The sequence below is a fragment of the Anopheles merus genome, chromosome 2L (assembly GCF_017562075.2).
Source record: "Anopheles merus strain MAF chromosome 2L, AmerM5.1, whole genome shotgun sequence".
NCBI classification, from domain to species: Eukaryota; Metazoa; Arthropoda; class Insecta; order Diptera; family Culicidae; genus Anopheles; species Anopheles merus.
The window spans coordinates 43,026,175-43,050,057 of record NC_054083.1 but is presented as its reverse complement, the minus strand read 5'-3'; the positions used below and the strand labels follow the sequence as shown (position 1 = coordinate 43,050,057).

The following is a 23,883-nucleotide window of genomic DNA, read 5'->3' as shown; positions in this document are numbered from 1 at the left end:
GTATCGAGCCGCCTGTCAGCGCGGGCGGCTGCCATGTGCGGTTGGCGCTGGGGGGTTCAAATGTTAATAGCACGAAAAATGGGCATATTTAACCAGTTTTTTTTTACAAAATAGTGATTGATTTAAGGATACAAGCAAGTATAACATGTTACCACATCTATTCAATACATAACATCAATTAATATCACTACATGAAACTGCTTCCTGGGAAGTACGGAAACGTAAACAAAGCGTTTGACATGCACAGTCGGCAGAGGTGACGTTCTCGGTCGTTTCGTGCAGCGCTATTGCCATCGGGATCCTTTCAGCTTTTAACGAGCGATAATGAGATATAAATTGAATAGTAATTGGAAGTAATTTGAGAAGTGTGAAATGAAACAGATTAAATATTAAAATCGATCTGTGGTACCCGACTAGCGGTTCACAGTTAAATGTTGATGTTTATTTACTGGTAACAAAGCCCTTTGTAGTACACATGCGTACAACATTGAACTCTACGTTGCGTGTATTGGCAGCCCGTTTGTCGCTTCAAAGAATCGATACGGCAGCCCAAGAGAAACTTATATAGATTATTCGAGAAAAAAAAAACAAAAAAGGACATTTCAAAATACTAATAACAGTTAATTTTGATTGAAAAGCTCCATTAGGTGACATTTTAAATGTATTAATGATTAAAATATCGAAAAACTAAGAGAACTACCTACCCTTGCACGCTTTTCTCCATCTCCAACCGCAGTTTCTCAATCTCAAAACAGCAACAACCATGAGTTTTTTGCATTTTTTAAACTATATTTTATATCGAATAAATTGGTACACTGTGACAAATAGCCAACTAATGATTATGATAAACTGTTTTTTTTTTGTTTGTTTGTTTTGCTTTCGGTGTGGATGTTTAGCAGCATGATACGATTTTCCTGTGTTCGTTTTGTTTTGCTGTTTTTTTTTTACTTCTTTTGCTTTATTCGTTTCCATCTCATTTGTTTAGCCAGATGAGAGTGTAGTTATTTTATTTGATTGTGGTTTTGCTGCTGGAGCTGCTGTGTATGTGTATTTGTTGTGGATGTGCTGTACTACATCCATCGTTCACAATGATGATCGATTAGTACTGTAGGTATGTCCCACTGTTCCTAGCCTGCTCTCATACCATGGGTTGTCGGGTGTACCATTTTCAGCCACTGCTTCAAATCAATAATTAGGTAAGATTGCGTATTTTTGTTTTTATTATTTTTTTGCGCGCATGCATAAAAATAGTACTACCCATCGGGATCTGGATTTTTCTCTCTTTCTCTCTCTTTCCCTTTCGCTTCGTTATAACAACGACTTTGTTACGCATACAGCTGCCGTTTCCACTCTCTTTCTACCCCCATGCACGTACAGTATAAAAATGTGCACTTAAATGATAGCTCATAAAAAATACATAATAACTTAGGCAATAGAAAATAAAATTCAACAGACACTTGTATAAATTAATCTTCCGCACACTGCAGCAAACCATGCTGCCGTCAACGCGCGCGCCCAAGGAAGGCTATGGGATCCATGTACAGTTATCAAGGATGAATGGCTATCGCTTCTAAACATCCGTTTTGCTTGGGATTGGTAGGATTGGTTCGAATTGTTTTATCGTTTTGCGCGTTAAATTCTGAAACAGTTCAATCGCTTTTCTTCACTCTCTTGCTCACGTATTTCCTTTGCACAACGCGTACTATTAACTATATCGGTATACATTTGCCATTACCGTCTAACTCTTTTTCCCCCTAGTAATAAAAGTAGCTGTAGTAGTGGTAGTAATAGTACTAGTAGTAGTAGTTGTAGTAAAAATAGTCGCTACAGTATTACTAAAGCAAATTATTGCGATGTATAATAAATAAACTCTGCTATTAAGATAAGTAGGAGTCGATCCTTTCAGTAATAATAATATTAAAACAAAAAAAGAAACATGATTCCCATTTTCCTCACCTCACCACCAAGACTCTTGAGAGGCATTTAAAGTGCGTATCGGTGCGCGTGTTTGTTGTGTGTTAAAAGTCGTAAATCATCTCTAGAAAATAGTAACAACACAGAACATACATGTATATATATCTAGCCGCTTTCTTTCACTGTCCTTATGCGTTACAGTGCAAAAATCAAGAACAGAGAAATGCACATTAAATTATACACTAAACAAATAAAATAATTGGTAGAGCTTCATTCAACCAGTTAAGCCTCGCCGATGGAAGGTTGGATTTAGAGGGTGGGGTGGCTTAGTTTTTGGACTACATTTGTACATTGATTGGGAATTAGAGCATGGTAGTGGTGGAGATGGTGAAATGGTTTGGGATGGGGATAGCTTTAAATGTTTTTGTTTTTTAAATTACACAAGATTGTTTAATATTTTTAGTCGTTCTTTTTTCACTATAAATTGCACGGCGACGATCGAACGTCGTTCTACGTGGCTAGCTTTCCATTGCAAAGATAAACCCATACAGCCTGTCTGTGCCTGTAGTGTAAGGGGGCGCGGTGTGTGTGTGTGTCTGTGATGTTTTGCGGGTAGTTGGTAGCGAACGTGTGATAATTCATTTAAATTAACCTAAACAAATAGCAATTACATCGGCTACATTACACTGCTATGTACTATCGCACGATCGGGCTTTGATTTGTATCAACGTTTATTCACGTTTCTGTAGTTTTGCTATATTTGTATGTGTGTGTGTATGTGTGGTTGTTTATAGTTTTTGCTTTTGCGCGCCAAACAAACGCCCTCTAGTGGCGAAAGTTTGGTTTGTTTGGGGCTGCTGCTGCTTAGTGGTCACTTATCCTCCTTTGAGACACTCAATCATAGCAGGCTGAAAATGGCCACCAAATAAAAAAAAAAACACGAGAGAATGTACAGAAAAAAGCGATAAATTATCAAACACGATAAGCGATTGCGTTGAAATGCGCTCACACAACCAAGTCCTGTTGATGATTGTTTTGTTTTTCTTCTTCTTTTTCTTTTTCTTCGTTATGTAGGTTAGTAGTACATGCGCACAGCGATGGTCTCGATCGCTCAGTTACGATCATTTACTATCTTTCATGTCACAATTATTTGCTCCTTTTTCTACTCTCATTTTTGCGTCTTTCAACAGCTACACAGTTGTGCTGTTATGGTTTTCATGCTTCTTGTTCTTGTCTTGACACCTTTCTTTTCATCTTTTCTCATCCATTGTTGTGTGTTTGTGTTTGTGTTTGTATTTGTTTTCTTTTGTTTGTTAAGTATTTCTATTCCATTTTACACATACATTTATGAAGTTTAGCTAATATTCCCTTTTTTTCTTGCTGAGCTGTTTGAGGGGAGGTTGGGTGATTATTATTCTGATTTGCTTGTGTTTTGTTGCTATTTGTTTGAACATGCTCCACCCCCTGCACTGTCGTCAGCGGGGGGAGGACTGCTGGATTCGTATCGAAACAGCTGGGTGGATGTAATTCATTCACATTTCCTATATGAGATCATTCAAAGAGCGGAGAGCGGGGGTTGACATCCATAATGCGTAAACTATTGTTGGTTATTGTTGTTCTGTTTTTATGTTGCAGAAAGAAAGGTTCTTTTTTTGCTTGCTGTACCGGGCTTTGCTCTCTCATGTGACGTATCTGTGTATGTGTCCTATGTGATAATTTTTGGTTTTTGTTCTGCTTTGTCGTATACCGGCGCATACTCGTAATGCGATAAAAGGTTGCGTATGCGTACGTGCTAGAGACTCAATGCGGCTAGCGTTGTAAACTTAAGCGTTGATTTGCTTGTTTCGCTGGTACAACGTAATCGGGTTCGGGGGATGGTGTCTGTACGATCGTGCCATGAGCATAGGTAATGGAATGATCGCTTACTTATTCACACGTTGTTGGTTGTTGTAGGGTCTGAAACGGCTAGACTCCGGCAAATAATAGTTTCTTTTTCAATTGTTGCATCCTTGTTTAGGGGGGTTGTTTTAGCAAATGTTGCAAAACATGATGACTATTGTTGGGATTTTGTTTGTTTTTTTCACAGTTTTTCCTCATTTGTTTTTCCACAGAGCTGGATGTTTTTTGGGGGTAACATAAATGCCTTAAAACATCTTTTTTCTTTAATTTTGACTTTTAAAATTTTGGTCTGAACGGTTACTGAAGCAAACTTTGTCTCACGTACGCCTTCCTAGAGTACATCTTTTCCCATTGCTTGAGTATGATTTTATAATTTTTTAAAAGATCTCTCATTCTTTTCTTCTCCCTAACTCTCTCTCACACATCTCACTGTCCTCGTACAGTGCACTGGAACAACCAACAGAAAAACGAAACGAATACACTCTATATCTGACTTTGATTTTGATACATAGATTTACCGGTTTGCCGAAAAGTGTTGTAACAATTTTTGTATTCTCCTGCACCAGTTTACTCACTATAAAACTAACAACTACACCAGCCACTCGTGTTTCGCCATTGTGGTATTATTGGTTTGCTTTCTTTCACTTTCTTCACCGTGTTCAGTTCACCGTAGTTTCACCCGGTTGGTTTATAGATTTGTGGTTTTTTGTTTCTGTTTTCTTTCTCTCTTTTTTCTCTCGCTCTCTCTCGCTTTCTGTTACACGCTTCGTAAAGGGAAGTGGAAGGCACTTTTGTCTCTTTGTCTCTTTCGTTTTCTTTCCCGCTCTTTTCACTGCGCTTTTTGTCCAAAGGCCTACTACTACTTGTTTTTTCTTCGCCGTGTTTTTTATTCCTGTCTTACACTCCTTGTATCGTTTTTTGGTACGATTTGTGTTTCCTTTAAGCGCTCACCTGCACCGTACGCAATTTTGTTAAATATATCTCTTTTCTGCTACTATAATTTTGTATCATTCTTTTCGCGTTAATAATTTTGTTAAATTTTGCATAAAATTTTGTTACTCTCTCCTAGCCAAAAACAGGGTTTTGTTCGCCATTTTTTTGCGATTTTTATTACTTTGTTTTCTTCTACTTCTTGTTTTTTTCTCATGTTTCTTCACTTTTTTGAACACATAGGCCGAAAGGTTGCTTGTATTTTTGTTGTAATAAATTTTCGCTACTTTGTTCCTACTTTTGCCTAAACGTTTTCACCTTTTCGCCGAAAATTGTTTTATGTTTTTTTTTTTGGTTTGCCAAAAAATGGTAACATGCTTTGCCTTTTTAAGAGGAGTAGGGGCGTCCGGGCAGAGATCCGTGATACTTTAAGGGGTTCCGTCCGAAAAGAGGAGCGTTCGTTCCTTGGCTTGTTTAGTAGTTTTGCAGCAGTTTTGGTTTTGTCGCTAGTTCTCTGCCAAAAACTTGCTGCAGATCGTGCCTGTTTGTTTAATTCCTTCCATTTTTCCTTCTTGTTTGTGCTTTTGTAGTGGGTTTTTCTTCGGTCCGGTTTGCTGGTGCCGGTTTGCTATATTTTTTTTTTCACCACAACGAACCTGGTGGTAGCAGTTTTGTGCACACGGTCGTAGTGCAACGTAAAATTGGGAACGCAAAATTCAATTAACTAAACAACGTATTCGTTCCATGTTCCATTCGTTCCATTTTTTTTTTGCGAGGATTGCTTCAGCTCACTCGGCAGAAAAATGCTTCAATCTAAAAGGCCTAAAAGGTTGGATTGTTGTTCTCTTACTTTCTCTCTCTCTCTCTCTCTCTCTCTCTCTCTTTCTATTCATCTCTCTCATCTTTCTTCTTTGTTGTATAGCAATGTGTTACTCTGTTTTGTCCTTTTTGCTAAACTATTTGTTTGTTTGTTTGTTTCAGTTTCGCTTCATCTCCGTCCATTGATAAGGTAGCCGAAAGTACTGGTAGAGATTTTTGTTTTTCCCTTTCTTTATCTCCCCCTTTTACTTTGTTTTATTTGTAAGGTCCGAAAGTTTGGCATTATAAATGTGTTCGCCCGTGTACAAAATAGTCCCTAGCTCATGTTTTTATTTTTGTTTTAAATTTTGCTCTCTTCCGCCTGCAAGGTATGCAATTCAAATCGCTCCTCAACGCACAATTCGGTGATCTTACAAAGCCGATCACACCTTTTCAGAGGGTTTGGGTTTGAGTTTTACCACAACCAGCGAGAATGCAGGCGTGCAGGTGTCGCTTGCTCTCTATTTGTATGCTTTTGTTGTTGAAACTTTCAATACCGTTTGTTTGTTTTGTTTTGTTTTGTACACACATTAGTTAGAAGTCATGATGCAATTTTAAATCTTTTGCCCCTTTTACGTTGTAATGGTTTCAATTTTTTTAAATTATCATTTTCTTTCTCCCTCTCTCTCTTTTTCACCTTTCCAAAGGACTGTTCCGTTCCTTTTCCGGCTACGTTAGCGCTTAGGACACGGCAGTTCTTTTCGACCGTTTTGCGATAAGATTGATGACAGTTTGGAATGTAAGATTCCATTTTACATGTTTTGCCAATCGTGTGCTTTCTATCTGTGCCTCTCTTTCTCATGGTGTTCCTTGCCTTTTGTCTCTTTTTCGCTCCCAATAGTCGTTCGCCGAGCTTTTCCCACCACTCCTTATTGCACACAAACTCTTATCTGGGAGGGTGATTTTGTTCTTCATTTTTTATCTCTTGGCTCATTGCTGTGCTCCTCCCATACACCATCTGCCACACGCATACACACACACAAACACAAAATGTTGGAAGCATGTCCCCCATGTTTGTAAGTTGCAGTTGTTTCCCCCCCAGCGATGGGAAACTGTCCAAATAAATACTGTGTATAGTGTATATGTATATATGCTCACAACTACATTTAATGCCTACACGTGGAAGCGAAATGGGGCGAGCAGGACAATGGGGGGGTTCCGTTATGACCCACTCGCGACGCCACTGCACCAGGGAGAAGACTTGTGGGAACTCTCGCCCGAGCGCTCTTCCGCTTAAATATATCACATATTAAAAATTGTCTAAACTTAAAAGACCGACCGATAGAGGGAGCCACCGATGGCGCCCAGTTCGGGGTGGGATAGCGGTGCGGGGTGCTGGTGGATGTATGTGTGCTTGTGTGCCCGAGTGCCTGTGTGCGTCATGGTGCCGGTTTAATCGCCCCGACACTCGGTCAGCGGTTCCACCTTGATTGAGGCCGGTGGCCGTACCGCCGTGTCCTTGTAGTCGGGCACGCGGGACGGTGGGCAGGCGGCCCGCGTCGTCGCTACCAGCGCCGCAATGTCCTGATCCTGGAACAGGTGCTCGGGTCGCGGTGGGGACGAGTTGCTGGCGTAGCCGGCGGACGGTGCTCCACCGCCCCGGGACGGCGGCTTGCTGCCGTACGGGGGCGGCACGTGCAGCCGCACATCCTCGGGCCCGGGCTGGGTGCCGCCGGCCCCGAGCGCCAGATTGACGGCCGGTTCCATCGCCAGCCCGATCGGGGAGGCGAGCGGGCTCTCGTCGGGGCTGTTGCTGATGCGTAGGTCGTGCGCCGAGCCGGGCGAACCGAGCTTCGTTATGCTGAGGGCGCCCGACGCGCCGCCCGCACCCACCAGATGGGACAGGGGGTTGTGGTGCGGCAGATGGTGCGCATGTCCGTGGTGCGGCTGGTGGTGGTGCTGGTGCTGGTGGTGATGCTGCTGCTGATGGTGCGGATGGGACAGATGGGCCGGGTGCTGGTGGTTCAGGGACGAGCCGGCACTGCTGGAAGGTGACGATCGATGGATGCTGCCGGCGGAACTGCTGCTGCGGCCCGTCTCGCTGGCGGCCAGATTGGAGCGGGCCGTCATCGCACGGTCCCGGGCACCGGGCGGTGTCGCCCGGGATATACCGCCCCCGGATCCACCACCAAGCCCTCCGCTGCCGCCGCCGCCGCCGCCGTGATGCTGCAGCTCGTGCTCCTTCGCCAGCCCGCTCGACCCGGCGGGCGAGCCCAGGCGCGGCATCTGAATGCCGGCGCCCGAGCCACCATTGTTGTTACCGTGCCCGGTCGACGGGACGGCCGGTGAGCCCATCTTCGGGAGCGGGATGGCACCGCTCGAGCCACCGCCGCCGCCGCCCCCGCTCGGTCCACCGGCGGCGGATGCGTTCGAGGCGGCGGCTGCGGCGGCGGCGGCCGCTGCCGCTGCCGGATGCATGCTCAGGTTGGGCGGTGTGCCACAGTGGGACGGTAGGTTGAAGCCGGCCGCCGCCACGAGATTGGCGGCGTCCGGGTGGTGCTGGGCGGCCGCGACCATATTGCACATCTGCTGGCGGACGGCGGCCACGGTGGCGGCTGTCAGCGCGTCCTGCGACATGCCGTCCGGGACGTTGGTGCCGGTCGCCACGGAGGGTAGCTGACCGTTCGGTGCGGTCGGTCCGTAGCTCAGGGGGTTGTCTTGAAAGGGAAAAGGCTGGAAGGATTCGATAAATTACTAAAAAAAGAACGTATAAATGGATAAAGATCAGCGCAACGGAAAGGGGGGAATGGTCAGCTGCTGGCCGCCTTTGTGGTTGGCGGCTCAAACGCAACGAGAGCAGCAAGAGCACTTAACTTGAAGCTTAGTAGATAATCCAATTAATGTTGAGAGTGTACAATAAGCATTAGTTCCAATAGAGGTTAACGAATTCCAATCACCAATTAGAATTGAAGCGTTTATAAGCCACTTTTCAAATTCAATCAGACAGATTTTCGTATAGTAATAAATAATAAAATAAAATAATAAAAACAATGTAAACCTAGCAAATGTGTTGAAAATCATATGAACGAAAAGGAAAACATGAAATAACAAAATTGTGTTTTAAGCAATAAAAACTATCTTTAAATTATAGAAAAATTAAATTAGAAAAAACCTCGTGTAAGAAATAAGACTCGTGAAACGATTTTACTCTCTAGTGTGATCAGCATTACAGGGTTTTCTAACGCACTTTTGAAGGTGCACATCATTGCTCACCGCTTGCAAGATGTTTTTCAACAGCAGTCACATATTGTATAGACATCACAATCTAAATTTTAGTTCAACACATCCCAAAGAACTGTCAAACTCAACCCAGCTTGAGTCGTGTTGAAAATCATGTGGAAGTACAGAACAATGTATTGTGATGAAAATACAACTTTAGACAGTTGTTGAAAAACATCTCGCACTGCTTGTCAGATGTTTTACAACACCTGGCGCGTGTTGTAATTGCATCATACTAAAATTTCCATTCTTCCACAAGATTTTCAACACATCACAAAGAACTGTAGAACTCAATCCAGCTTGCGATGTGTTGAAAATCTTGCCAGAGAATTGATAAAATTTTTTTGATGCAAATACAACATTTGAAATGTGTTGAAAAACATCTTGCAAGCAATGAAAAATAATATTGATATTGGAAAACTCTGTATGACGAGAAAGAAGGATAGAAAGAAAGAAAGATAATGTGAAAAGAACCTCAACTGTAGTGATTTGTGTTGCAATTAGTAATTTAAGAAAATGTATTTTTTTAATTTTCATTGCAAATTTAAACAATTTCATGTGCAACCATTCCCCCCGTAAAAAGAAAAGAGACAGAGGACGAGCGTGTACGTGCGTGCGTGCGTCACTTCACAAAACAAAAAAATCCGCGAATTGAACGTACCCCCATGGTGTTGGCGCTACTTACAGAGTGTCGGCCGTACATCATCGGCTCCTCCTTCATCTCTTTGGCATCGCGAAAGACGACACTCTTGATGACGCCCTTGATGTGGTCGTCCGGCCAGATGCCGAGCAGGATGCGCTGCGGTCGACCGCGACCCTTCGGCCGCAGATCCGTACCGCCGTCGATCGACGGACCGAGCATGTTGTGCACCCGGTTCGCGTACAGCACGAACGTCGGGTAGGGGATGTCGTACTTGCGGGCCGCCTGAGACAGCGACAGGCCCTCCTTCAGCACGCTGAAGATCGCTTCGGCCATCGTTTCCGGGCGCCAGGACTTTAGCGGGCCGCGCTCGCGAAAGCGCAGATGGTGGATCAGGTTCTGGCTGTTCCAGCACTTCTGCCACATCGACTGAAGCTGGTATTGGTAACTTTCTGCTGTTGGGTTTGAATAGGGGAGAAAGAAGAAGAACGATAATGTATAATTAGTGCAAAAGATAGGACCAATAGCGATGCGAGAAGAGGTGTAAATATTTAGTAAAAAATATACAAAAAAAAGTTGTATGATGATCTCCAAATTAAAAGATAGAATAAGAAAGCAGCGTTTAATTAAAAGTCAATCAAAAGCGAACAAGAAAAGTAACAGTAAAAGAAGAGAACAAAACCAACCCATCAGAACTTTATTAAATATGACGAATGTAGCAGTAAACAACACAAAACGAAAGGAGAAAAAAAAATATGATAAAAATCCTCAAATGAGAAACAAAACACGCAAAAGCAAAAACGAACGATAAAAAAGACAGTGACATAAAAACAACAAAAGAAAAAAATCAATCGCCTGTCAAAAGACCGATATATTTATCGAGCAAAAAGAAAATGGAAATAATAGACTCGAAACGAATCACAACATACACAAACGATTAATCAATGAATAAAACAAATGAAAACGAATGCCGGGGCAGCAGAAACGCCACTCTCCCACGTCAATCGTTTTGGGGGGTTTTCAACCGTTTTTCATGGTTTTGGGGGGAACCCCCACGCCCCAAACGCCCCAAACGTGCGGCTCTTAAGTGATCCGGTGCTTTTTTGACACATTAGCCGAATTAAAGTCATGAAATTATAATTGCCCGAAATATTGCGGCCTTCTTGCCTCACACGCAACGGACCAGCCAAAAATTGGGCCCGTCAACCAGCGTGTGTGTGTGTGTGTGTGTGGATATTGTTTGGCTTTGTGGCAGGCTTTTTCCGTGGACTACGCGCTGCATTATAGAAAAGGTGCACTTTTTATTTGCGGGCATTTTTCGACTGTCTTTTGGGTTTTGTTTTGAAGTCGCAACACAATAACTGTGGTCAATGTTTTTGACCGATTCTTATGCCATGTCCCCAATAAAAAAAGGGGGAGGGGGAGGGGGATAAAAGCAGTGATATTTTAAAATTCACCATAAAACATGACAAGGGAGCAGGACCTTCCACTCTCTCTCTCTCTCTCTTTATCTCGGTTGTATGACATTTGTTCGTTTGCATTGTGTGAATGTGTAGTTAAACTCTGGAAGGTGCATTCCGGTGAACTTTCGAGAGCGAGATTAAATGCTAAATGTGTGTAGGTTTGAAGGGTGCTAGGGAGTGTCAAACGGCTTCATTCTTCAAGTCCCTGTTCCGTCTAAGGACGATGGAGATGGAGATGGCCACAAAAACCGCAAACCACCAGCCTTGGCAGGACCTGGTAAGGCCAGCCTGTGGGAAGTGGACCTTGCTGTGGCTTTAGGGAGCTTTGAGGTTACGTTGGGGAGTCATTTTGGCGAGTGTTTCCACGAGTAATTGAGTAATATTGAGTGTTGGATTTGATTTCTGATTTATTGTTAATTTGTTTAGCAACAAAATACTAAACTCAACCCAATCTCCAGTGAGTACCGATTATGCTCCTGCTTTATTCATACTCTCTCTCTCTCTCTCTCTCTCTCTCTCTCATTCGCACTCCACCTTTTACTGCATCCGTTGCTGCTGCTGCTGCAGCATTAATAATTGCACAATTTAATGTGCAAACGTGTCACACAGCCACAGTCGGTCGTTGCGGTACTGCGAAAAGCGGATAACAATTTCCCCGGCTGTCGAACTTTATTCTCCGTGTGGTGGGCAAACATAGGGACCTTTCCCCTTTGCCTCCCCTCTGTGTGTGTCTGTGTGTGTGTGTGTGTGTGTGTGTGTTATATGTTGATCTTTGCTCACACACCTAAACGCACTCATTGCCCTTTAGGGGTAGAGGATTTATATTTGACAGCCAGCTGGACACCTTTCGATTGGTTGTGGTCAACAAAAAGGGTACTTGCTCGCCGAATTGAACAGCTGTCCTTTTTTCAATGGGAAAATACTAGATTTATGATTCGTTTATGGAGCTGTTTCGGTGTGCTAGGTCAGTGTGTGTGGTGCAAAATGTATTTAAGAACAGGAGATTGATTCCATTTCCTGCGAGCGTTTTGTGGGGCAGTTTTTTGACGCAATCTTGTCTACTATGTGAGATGCATCCGTCAGCGAGTCATTTGTTTTTTTTTAATTTATACTTTTACTTTACTTTACTTTTAACCTTTATCAAATGGTAGTTAGCATTGTTTTAGAGCGAGCTCAGCTGACCCTATTCTCTCGGACTGTTCCTTCCGATAGAACCTTTTGGTTCGCTGTAAAGCCAATAATTAACCAGCCATCGAAAAAAGGCCCTGAATCGCTGGGAAAATGCCCTGAGTGTGTAGGGCCCATCGTTCCTATCGCGAAGAATAAAGAGCAGAAGAAGGCTGCTGGAGGGCGGGAAAACACACACACCAAAGGGGGGCAATATAATCAAACACACCAAACACCTTCCACACGAGCCTGTCATCGGGCGGCTGGATGAGTGATGTAAAGCGTTCTCCCATTAGCGCAGCCCTCGCAGTGTTCGTCGGTTGCCCTTGCAAAAAAACAAGTGTGCAGGAAGGTGGTGGTGGTTTCGGGCTGTGTGTGTGTCGGATTCACCCCGAACCGCACACCGCATCATTAAATGGTTTCGCTTCTCGATGTTCGCTGCGCTTCTTTGCATGCCTTTTGCGAATGCGAAAAGGGGGAAAAACCAGCCCCATAACAAAGCTCACACAGCACACACAGCACACATACACACACATAAACATACACAGATGTATGGGTATGTTGCATCTCGTTTTCCTTGGGCGTACCACACGGGGCACGGCACGAAGATGGATGTATCGCATCATTTCTCTCGACATTATTTATATTCCTTCAACTGTAATCAATTATTATCTCTAATTGCTACATTGTGCGGCGGCGCATCGTTCGATCGAGCTCTCTCTTCTTCTCTCTTTCTCTCTGTATCGTCAGGGTCAGCTGTATGAGCGCCCTGTTTTTTTCGTTAAGTCCAATAGGTGATCTTCACAACATACCAGCCGGACCGCGCATTGAGCAGGAACATGTTTATGTAAAGCAAGCACGCTCCAAGTGCAAGGGATGTTCAAACATGAATTTTTCTAATTTCGATTTTCTTGTTTAATTTGTGAAATCATTTAAACCTAGATAACTTTTAAATCTCAATCGTTCACCTCGTGTCGCAGTTCCTCAGCAATGCTTGTGAAGCGGCATGAAAAATGGAACCCAAGCATCTAAGTCGTCTGTGATTAAGCTCGTTGTGATTACTATTAAACTGCTTCTCAAACACTCTCTTTCATACATATACACACACACACTGGCATACACAGGTATGTGTGCTTACAATAGGAAAAATAAAAAAATAGCTTCCAACCAGACAAATTGATGCATTCGCAAAGCAGTCATTATCGTGTGATCGTGTGTGGACTGTGTCGACGGCACAAACAGAAGGCAACTGCACGCCACCTATAGCCGCATTGTGAGGTGATGTAATTTTATGATTTCATGTTTCTTTCTCGCTCTCTCTCTCATTGCTCTGGGGAAATTCAACCCAGTAGGAAGCAATACGGCACGGGCTGGTATATTAAATATATATATATAAAAATATGGAAACCTTGTGCCGTGTCTACCGCTTGCTGGCTGCGTCATTTCTTGCCATCAAACCGGACCGTTTGACAACATCCCAGGCAGCCCTTTTGCCCCCGTGTATGGGTGCCCTAATGTACACCATGGCATTTAGATGGTGCAATTCAACCCAAACACACACACAGACCTGTGGTTTTAGTACACGTGTGCGTGCCCTCTCTATGTGTGTGTGTACATTGTGTACTTCTATTTCTCTTTCATAAGTAACAGTTCGCGTGCAGTGGAGAAGTCATCGGTCGGGGAGGAGGGTGGCTTTGGCCGGGTAAGTGGGTAAGGGAAGGACGCTTGTTACGTACGAAGGGCCGCCCCGCCACTCTCCAACCACAGCCCCCCACAGCGAGGCAAATAAATATTGCGTGCAGAATGACGTAAATAATTAATATTATGAATATAGTAATGACAATGTTACTTTGTGTACGGCGCTGGTGAATGCCATCGCGTCGCAGCGCGTTTGTTAGAGAGAGGGATGGGGGAGATGTAACAAAGTGTATCTACCCCCACCTACTGCTACCTATACCCTCCGTCACCTCGCATTAGAATGGCGTATTATATCGTATATCTGCTTGCCGCACGCTGTCGGGTTCGTCTCTTGCTGCCAGTTTTGCGCTGATGCAGTTTTTTGTTCCGGATTGCATGATCTGCTTTTGTTGTGCTAGCGCGATGCACCGGCCGAGTGATTGATTATCTTAGTAGGCTAGGGAACGTCCAGGGGGGGGGGGGGGGGTCGGGATGACGTGTGGGATGCTTCACAGAGAGCGCGAGAAAGAGAGAGAGAGAGCGTGCGAGCTGTAAGCAGTCTGACATTGCAAAAGCTACCGTATAGCTTACTGCTACTACTTCTTGCTACTGCCCACAAGAAATGCGCACTCAACCGATCCCTCAAAACGGAACGTGGGGGAAACAAAGCAAAAACAAATGGGAAGGAAATAAAAAAAAAGCACAAGAATCAAACACCAACTCAAACCAGCGTGGAATGAATTGCGACTTGACAGGTAACACATGTTTCGCACACAGGGGTTTTGCCTCCCGTCGAGCCCTGGTGCATGCGTGCCACATTATTCATTTACGCACCCGACCATGTGGCAACTGTTGGCGAGTGTGGCACGTGCCAAGCACGCTAAAGCGGGGCAGGAACGAGTCTGGCCAGTCAGACTGCTGACTGACTAAAGCAAATTAAATTGATGGCAGATTAGACGGTGGTGGGTCGGCACACCCGGTGGCACCGAGCTGTCAAGCTACCGATTAAGCTTGGGTGAATTTTGATCTGTGCTTTTTTGTAGGCACTAAAAGGGCTGTTGTTTATCGATGGAAATCGATTTTCATTTGTGCTAGCCGAAATTGGAATGTTGTGTTTGGTAGAGAAAAGACTGGTTGATGAAGCTCGCATTGAGCAAGATTTAAAGCGATAATTGAGTCATATTAGTGAAGCGAACAAGGCAGTTTTGGGGTAGATTTGTAGGCAGCTTCTTGTTATGGTAACGTTCCTTCAACTGCATATTTACATTCTGAAATCATTAAAATTTAGAAAAAAATAGTAATAAATACTCACAAATATAAACAATTGATGCAAATATTTAAAGAAAGCAACACAAATACAGCATGAATCACACTGCCCAGTCGCACTAATTGGCGCCCAATTTAGCATCCCATCCTTCCCAACGGACTGCAGCCCCTTTCCAGCGTGGACCAATGTACCATGGTCACATTCTTTGTTGTTTATTTGGCCACACTGCGCTCAAGTGTGCACTTTTGCATCCATCGGTATCGGTTTTTTTCTCGATTTGGGCGGCCCTAACGAATGCGCTGACAATGTGTACGGCCGAAATTGAACACACAACGTGCTCGCGCCTCATGCCCGCGTACTTGCGAACGTGTCAAAGTGCAACGATGCACTCCTGCTCCAGCTCCAGCTCCACCACGATCGATCTCCAGAATTTAGATGAAAAAAAAAACAGACGAGCTTGTAACCGCAACACCACAACACTGCATGTACGTGTGTGTGTGTGTGTTTGTGGTGTTGAAAGCTTGTTGTTTGCCGATACCACATAGAACATAGAAAAAAGAAAAGCACAGGACCGGGAAACAGGTCCATTTGCAGCTTCCTTTTTTTGGCTTTGTTTCTGCACTATCCTAACTCGCTGTAGCTTTATCGGCTGTCGTCACTAGGAGGAGGTTGACGTTTCGCGTGGGGCTTTCGGCTGAGAGGTGCAGTTGGGTTGGGCTTTTTTTATGACACAATTCTTTCCCTTCCCTCCACTCCTCCTCAGCAAAGCAGAATGTTTGGCATGTTACGAGCTGGTCGCGAGAGAGAGAGCTTGCTGAAGCTTTGCACTTCATGTTGGAGTGTGTTTTAGCGAGTGAAGGGGGAAAGCAAACCCCCCGACGTGAATACGTTGCTCTGTTCGCTGTCCTGTCGATTGGGCGATTTTTTGGCCATCGATCGACTTGATAGGAGGGAGGGTTTGAAATTGCTCGAAGAATTAAAGTGGAATAGATGACTTGTCCGCAAACAGACCGGTCCATTGATAAACGATGGTCGGTTGGACGGAATGGGTCCAGCCTGTTGATGTCGTTACTGAATATTGAAGTTGTTTGAGGGGGTTGTTTTTTGTTGAAGTAATTGCAAAACACTTTTGCAACTTCATGCTATCTATTTTTGGGGGAAAATATGTTACCTTTGTACTATTTTCTTTAACAAAAAATGCCTCAAATTTATGAAAAATTGTGGCTTGAACAGAGTAAAGCCTTCTAGACTTTTATTTCCCACAAAGATTTGGGGCTTTAAGTTTAAACCTTATTTTTCGATACATTTCAACAGAGCCTCGAAGAGTTCTAAATCCATATTCCACCCTTAACACGTCAACAAATTACTTCCAACCAGTTCCAAAATCAAACTAATACGACTAACCCACCAAACTAAGGGCCGGTTTTTGCCTTTTCTGCTGTTGTACCCGCAAAGTTTAATTAACACCAATTCATCCGCATTGTACGGGCCAGGCGGTGGCTGCGGTCAAACGCCCAAATCGAGCACGAGATAAAATCGCATCGACACCACCTATTTGCCTGTGAGCTTTAATCCCCCGTTTGGCGTGCGTCCACCCAAACCAAAACGCGACTTGCAATACCCAGCCACCGTGCACCATAATTCACTCCCGAAATTCCCAATCAACACCCCCATCCCGCCATTCTTGCGGTGAATGATGCACCAGATGCATCTGCATGCGCCCGAATGTGGTATGTGGGGTGGTAGGGGTCGCGGGCGGGGTGCGAATACCCGGTTGACCGTTTGCAATGATTCCGTCACCTTTTTTTTCTGTTGTTGTGCGGCATCGGCGCACATTCGGCGTTACGTTCGGTGTGAGTGAGTGAGTTGTTACCTTTTCCCCAGCTGGGCTGGCCGATGTATATTCGGAGAGAAAGAGTAGAGCCAGCGATGTGTGTGTGTGTGTGTGTGTGTGTGTGTGTATGTGCGAAATTTGCCCCGTAACCTCATAAATCGCGTCAGGCAGCAACAGCGGCAGCATCATCAATTCGGTGGCCGTGGGCACGTGGCATGATTTTCATTCAATTTGCATCCCACCCAACCACCCAGCCGGGGAGGGTGGGATGGTGCATTGATGCACTTCGACAAATATACACCACCCAGCGTGTGTGTGTGTGTGTGTCTGTGGGGATGTTGGGTGGGAAAAACATACAAAAATCTGCGCACGTTTCGCACGTTTTCCCATCCATCGTTGCATCATAATTTGTGCCACAATCTGGCCACTTTGGGGTGGACCACAATGAGGTGGGTGGAAAGGAGAAAGGAGAGGGAGGGGGGGGAAGGAAGGAGGGGAGTAGTGTTTATTTGACTGTGCGTTTACGTTTTCACACACTCGCGGTGTGTGGGAGTCGAGTGGGTGTGTAGTCTTTTTTTCCTTTTTGCTGTGAGTTTCTGTGTGTTTATCTGTGTTGTGCATTTTGCCGCTTCAAACACACAAGCACACACACACACACACGGTGCGACAAACGGTGGTGGTTGGGTGTCGATGCTGACCGATTGGCAATTTCTCTCACTTTCTCCCCATGAACGCGGTCCGCGCCGTGGGATGTGTGGATTGATACGATTATCGGATAATCATTTACATACCAGCGTGTACGCGTTTTCGGTAGTTCGGGTAGTCGGCAGCTTTGGGGGAAACCTGGTGGGGGGGGGGGAAGGATGTGAGCCTTTTTGAGAGGAGGGGGGACAGGGTTTTTTGTTGTTCGGGATGGCGTGCTGCTGCTGCGGCTGCTGCACCGGTGCAACAAGTGGGAAATTATGGAGGATTTAGTGTCGATTACGCCTGTCAGTGTTTGTTCCGGCTTTGCTCCTGTTTTTTGTTGTTGTTGTTGTTGTTGGGTGGGTTGGTTAAATTGGTTTTAAATAAATAAATTGCCCATCGGCTAGTAAGGCTTGCAAACATGTGTTCCCCATTGATAGTAGAAGTTGATAGCTACTGTTTAGTTAGGCGTGGGGGTTTAATGGAGGACAATTCGTTTGGTCATTTTTAGAAAGAAGATTTAAAGTACTAACTGCATGTACCATTTGGGCGCATGACTTGTGTGCGCAAGCTTTAGTGAAGATTTGGGGAGGTGAATATCGATTCTAAGAATCGAAAATAGAAAATTCCAGGTTTATTTTAAAGGGTTACTTTCGCAGGCTTTCTCATTCTAGTATATCGGTTTAAGAAAGATATACAAAATCAATCAATGTAGGCAAAATTTTACTTGGGGATTTTGAAACTAGTTAATTGCTTGTTCAATTTGAAGACTTCAATGACTTCAATCTTTTCGAGATTCTGATTATAGACAAATTCTGACGCTTTTCCCTCGGAATATGGCTCATACTCGCGTAAACAGAAGAACCGATTAATACATCATACAGATCCTCAAGTAGCTTACTGATATTTGACGAGTTGGGCAATGTCTGGTGTCATTGTAGTAACGCGATTATATCAACAAATCTTTCAGAGCACCTTCTTCTCGTATGGCATGATCCCGTAAGAAACATAGACCAAACGTTTCAATAAGTTTCTAGGGATATGGAAACGAGTGGAGAGCTTCCCCGAACGAAGTTGTCATTCTTTGGCAGGAGGCGCTAAGAATGATTCTTCTTGACGAGATGCTTAAAATCGATCGAAGTTCTATTCTTGTTTAGAACTTCAGAAACAGAAATCCAGAATCTCCTGAACTGTACCATAAGCCAAATATGTTATATTCCTGCTACTCTGAATGTCTGTAGGTAGGTGAACACATGTTAGGATAAGATATCATTGATTCGTAATAGGAGGCATATTGTAGAGGCGATTGAACTACTTACTATATTCCACATCCTTCTTCTTTTTCCACTACCTTGACATCAAAATCCATAAACATATCGACTTTGCTACCGCTGCATAGGTATTGCTATATCTCTAGACCACAATTCCTTGCAACAATTCTGTTAAACCTTCCCCAACAAAAGCCTTCAGCCTTCAAACAATCATCCCAACCAGTGTGCGGTTTTGCTTGCTTGCGATGGACACGCGTCATAAATACAACACGCTTCAACCTGACACAGGAAAAAGATGCTCCAATTTCAGACACTGTTTCTTTCCATCCGTTTCTTTGACTCCACTGTCGGGCCCGGTGTATCAATGTCGGCGCATCGTATGCCGTACACGGGCCTCTTCGTGGGGAGGTTTTATTTCCACACATGCAGCTTTCTTTGAACTCATCGTGCGATATGAAAAGATGCAGAGGGTTGAAATGAGTGTGAGAGAGAGAGAGAGAAAGCGAGAGAAAGAAAGAGCAACACAGCAACAGCGAAAAGAAAACTGCGCAAGCAAATGTAATAATCAGACACAAAAGCAACATCTTGTCTGTTTATGTAACATGTCAACGCAAACATATTGCACGATCGTTTTTGTTTGCCTTCACCTACCCGCCACCCTGCTTTGGGTCGGCATCCGCTCCAAGGGTCACTGTAGATCGCTCCGAACAGTTGGAGCAATGGAGGGCATTGGTGGGCAGATGGGGAGTGGAATGTGGGAAATTAAAAGAAAGGTTAATCAGTGTGGTACGAACGAGCGGCGATGAGGTCAACGAGAGAAAGGCCGTGAATTTACACATATTTTACAGCAAGCGTGATTGCATGTGTGGGTTTGTGTGTATTGCTATAACATATCCGACAAGTTTCTTTCCCGCCCTCAGTCCTTCCTTTACCGCCTGCTTGCTGAACTTTCAAGCAAAAAGTCAACCCGAACGGGCCAAAGCGGCCAAACGGGGCTTCGGGTGGTGGTAAAATAAAACGGTTTCTTTTATCTTCACACCACCATTACTCATTAAAAGCATGAATAAAAATTCATCATCGCCACGTGGTTGGCAGGGCACTAACACTTACTCGCACACACACACACGTGAACGTGCACGCCGATGACGCATTGCTTTTTTCTGCTACTACTAAGCTCAATTGTGAAGTCCCATCCAAATGCAGCAGCATACCTTTTACGCCATCTCTTTTACCACCGGCTGGATGCAGTTGGTGTGTGCTGTGTGTGTGTGTGTGTCTCGAACAACGTGCACCAAGGGACAGACGCGGGACAACACAGTCGGTCGGGCGGTGGAAAATTACTTTGGAGTTTTCCACCTCCAAAAGCGCGCTCGCGCGCACACACACTCTTTACCCTATTGTGTATTGTATTGTGTGCAGCGGGGTTTCTTTTTTTCCTCTCGCAACCCTTCATCATCATGTGTGTATGTTTTTTTTCTGTGTGAAAATGTGTGCGTGTGTGTGTGCGATGTGTTTATATGTTGTTTACCATTTAATTTTGCCGCTTTTAGAAAGATTGCCTAGAAAAAAAGCGAAACAAGACCAGGGCAGCAGGGCGGCCTTCTTCACCCCACCGAAACTGCTCCCTAATGCACACCAGCTGGGGCGGCAAACATTTACGAGCACGCCGCCAAAGTCATCCCGTTTTTTTTGTACCTCCTACCATGCCTCCACGGTCCCCGCGTATTCCCGCGTGTATCTTTATGGCCGTGCCGTGTGTGCCGGGCTGTACGTAGGCTTGCTGGGGCCGGAATAAGCGCGAATGTGTCATATTTGAACAACGTGCGGTGGAATGCTGAATGCTTCAAACCACAAAAACACCACCGACCACCAGCTTCCCTTCGCTCTTTTGCGGCCCCTAGCTCTTTCTATCGGCGCGCACGATCACGGTTCGCTATCTTTTTCGTACACTAAATTACATATAATAAACAATATAGCAATTATCGTTAAATGAACACTCATCTTGTGGGTGAGGGGAGTGCGAGGGAGTCTCTTTGGAAAGAGGAGGAAAAAAACAACACAACCTCACATACTCACACATAAGGGCAAAAATAGGCCCTGACGACGTAACGCAGCTAGTAGTGCTTGGAGGAAAACCACACACTCACACACACACGCGCGCAACTAATATCGAATACCGATGCGAAGGTAATTTCTCACCTCGTTTTTTTTCTTTCTTTCATCTCCGTTGACAATGCGGTAGTTAATGCTTTGCGTGTGGGTTCGAGCGAACGTTACAGCGCTCAACACATGGGAGTGCAAGGCGGGAAAGGGAGTTTGTAACGATCGTTTCCATTACGCGATCGTCACTCATCGAAGTCGCTTCGAACCCCGTTTTCGTTCTATTATTACCGTTTAGTTATCAAATCGCTTTTGTTTGCTGTGAACAATGTTATAAATATTTTCCTTCCTGATTTGGCGTTTGAGCGTTTTGATGAAGCTGGTGGGCAATGTTTGTACAACGCGTGCCAGATATTGCGACAGCGCGATATTTAAATATCATTACTGTATGTTTCTAAGGCCTAATCCGTCTCATGGACTGTATTAAGTGAGGGAGCAGCACTCCCGAGCAAAATCCTTGAAAAAGGCTGGCATCCCGATGTAAACTTCCGCCTTGCTAACTACGGAATTTGCCAAAGAGGTCTTGCCACTCTTAATGAGAATCGAACTTCCCAATAACAGCACTGCTCACCAAAAACTTGGTGGAAGAATTTGGTTAGTTACACCAGAATTCCGACCCGATTTGTTGGTAAATTCTGGGGTGTTCTTATCAGTAGCCTAGGTGCTCCGTTAGCGATTCATACTCTTTCTTATTTAATTCATGTTGAGTTGGCACTATTCCAACTGGATTCTACTTTAAATGGGATTTATGTCCAATAGGAAAATATATGAAATGCGTGTTACCTATGCATGGGCGTTATTAATTGTGGAAGGGCATATGTGTAAGGGCGTGTGGACCAGTTGGACTATCACAGCCCTCTGCGACAACACTGCCCTTGTCTGTATGCGTGTGTGTGTGTGTGTTCAAGTTGAAGGTATGGAACATAGGTGCAACCCAAAGGGGCTGCTCTGCACCGAATAGATCACGTGTAGCAAATTAATTGCAAATAGTTATTATTTATAGCGCACAGCGCCACAGTGCTGTGTTATTTTTGTTGGGGTCGTTTTAACTACATACTTTTTTGTTCTGTTTTTTTTTTTTTTTGCAACCTACTACAGTTCACAGCTTACAAAACAGCGTCGCGAGTGTGAGTGGAGGAGCACGTTGGTCGCTTATCAGTGCAACCGGGTGCAACTGAACGATCATCACCATCACATCATCACCGGTCACGTAGCCGCTTGATAGTTCTGTTTCTGGCTGCGGGCGTTCGATTTGCGGCCAGATTTGATTTGATTTGATGGGCAGCAAAACATGTAAACTTAATAGGCAACACGGTGCGCGATAGTGCAGCCAGGGAGTGCAAATCGGTCGAGGGGATGAGAGCACGCGGAGTAATTAAATATTGCACTATTGCGCAGCCGACTGCAGGAGAAGGCGATGCGCTGCAAGGTTTTGTAGAAAAAGGGATCAACGAAAGGGGGTTTAAGGAAGATTTTTGAACATGCTGTGTAGAAGAGTTTGCATGATAAGATCGTGCAAAAAAGGGTTTTAAAAATAGCAATTAAATAAAAACATTTCAAACAAACAGATTGCCAATTTAATGCCTTGGTTGTTTGATTGCGTACCAATCTGCTCGTGATCCGGTTCGAAGGACTAAATTTAAAAACGCTTCTCATGCTGTTCCTTATTTGAACTCTTGCACAAACATGAACTTATTACGGTAGTTTAAACACTTATTTTTCTTTTTTGAATATAAAATAGCTTTAACTGTACGAAAAAATGTATTTTTACCCCGTTTTTTGAAGGTATTGACAACACAAAGAGAAAGTCAAAAAAACGACAGTGAAAATCTGACGAAAATTGCTTTGATTTACACAGCAAAAAAGAGGTGAAAATAACATTCTATCACACTGCTTCGTATAAATTGCGACGATCTTAATGATGATCGTTCGGAAAAGCATTTTTTTTGTTTTCAGATCCCATAGGACGCACAATCGTTCAACTTGCCCCAGATTAGAGAAAGATCTTCACGAACCGATCGTAACCCCAACTAAAGTGCCGCTTCCACCTTCGTGACACGATCCTCGTGCCACCCGCACACCGTACTGCGAGCGATCCACGTAATGCAAGATCGGCGACCGAAAACCCGGACCGACAGCCGTGGGGGGTGGCAGGGCAGGGCCGTGGCGGTGGTAAAAGCTTTTTTACTCCTTCATTTATCCTCCATCCTCCACCTTACCGTGCGCTCTAATTTCCTTCCTTCCTTTTGTTTCCCCCACACGGGGGATGATATTATCATAACGAGCATCTCCCCCCCCCACCCCAAAAATCATCTTATTTTATGATACCTTCTGTTTATCTGCACATCACCCCCCTTCCCTCCCTCCCAAACGCTGATCGGAACGAGTGTGTGTGTCTGTACGCTTGTCTGTCTCGTGTGTTTTATGAAGTTTTGCCTTCTATTTCGCTTTTCATTTTAAATTTCAACGCTCTTTGGCTCTCCTTCCTTTGCTGCTTCCCCTCCCCCCCCCTCCGCTTTCCCATCCCAACGGTCGCGATTGCAATGGAACGCATTTGTTTGCGCGTTTGCAATTAAGCGCTATATCGTTAATGCTTCGGTAATCTCTAACAGATAGAAATAAATATACCTCCTCATGCTCATTACCAACGGCTGCTCTTGCCGTTTCGGGTGTTTGTGCGTGTGTGTGTGAGCAATTCCATGGACGAATGAGACGGCAAAGAAAGGGGAAGGGAGGCAGGAGAAGGTGGCCAATGATTTCGACGTTATTTCTTTCTTTGTGCTCTGGTGGTGTGTTTCGAGTTTGTTTTATTTTTTCGCTCTCCCATTCCGTTTCGACTGTGTGGTGTTTTGGTATTTTTATAATAATCTTGTTGTTGTTTTTTTTGTTTGGTTTTTGTT

The 23,883-nt window shown here is 44.4% G+C and overlaps 1 protein-coding gene across 14 annotated transcripts in view; it reads right to left on the bottom strand.

Moving 5' to 3' along the window:
* Positions 1-926: 926 nt before the first annotated feature.
* The window catches only part of LOC121591672 (protein bric-a-brac 1-like), a 138,734-nt gene continuing 115,777 nt past the window's right edge, over positions 927-23,883 (bottom strand). For 12 of the 14 annotated variants that reach the window (XM_041912417.1, XM_041912418.1, XM_041912419.1 and 9 more), the window contains exons 4-5: positions 9,482-9,915; positions 927-8,274 (exon numbers count right to left, since the gene is read on the bottom strand). In XM_041912417.1, coding sequence (XP_041768351.1) covers positions 6,994-8,274; positions 9,482-9,915 — 1,715 coding nt within the window. In that variant the 3' untranslated portion in view covers positions 927-6,993. Of the gene's footprint in view, positions 8,296-9,481; positions 9,916-23,883 lie in introns of all 14 variants that reach the window. The other 2 variants (XM_041912430.1, XM_041912431.1) reach the window with 2 other exon arrangements.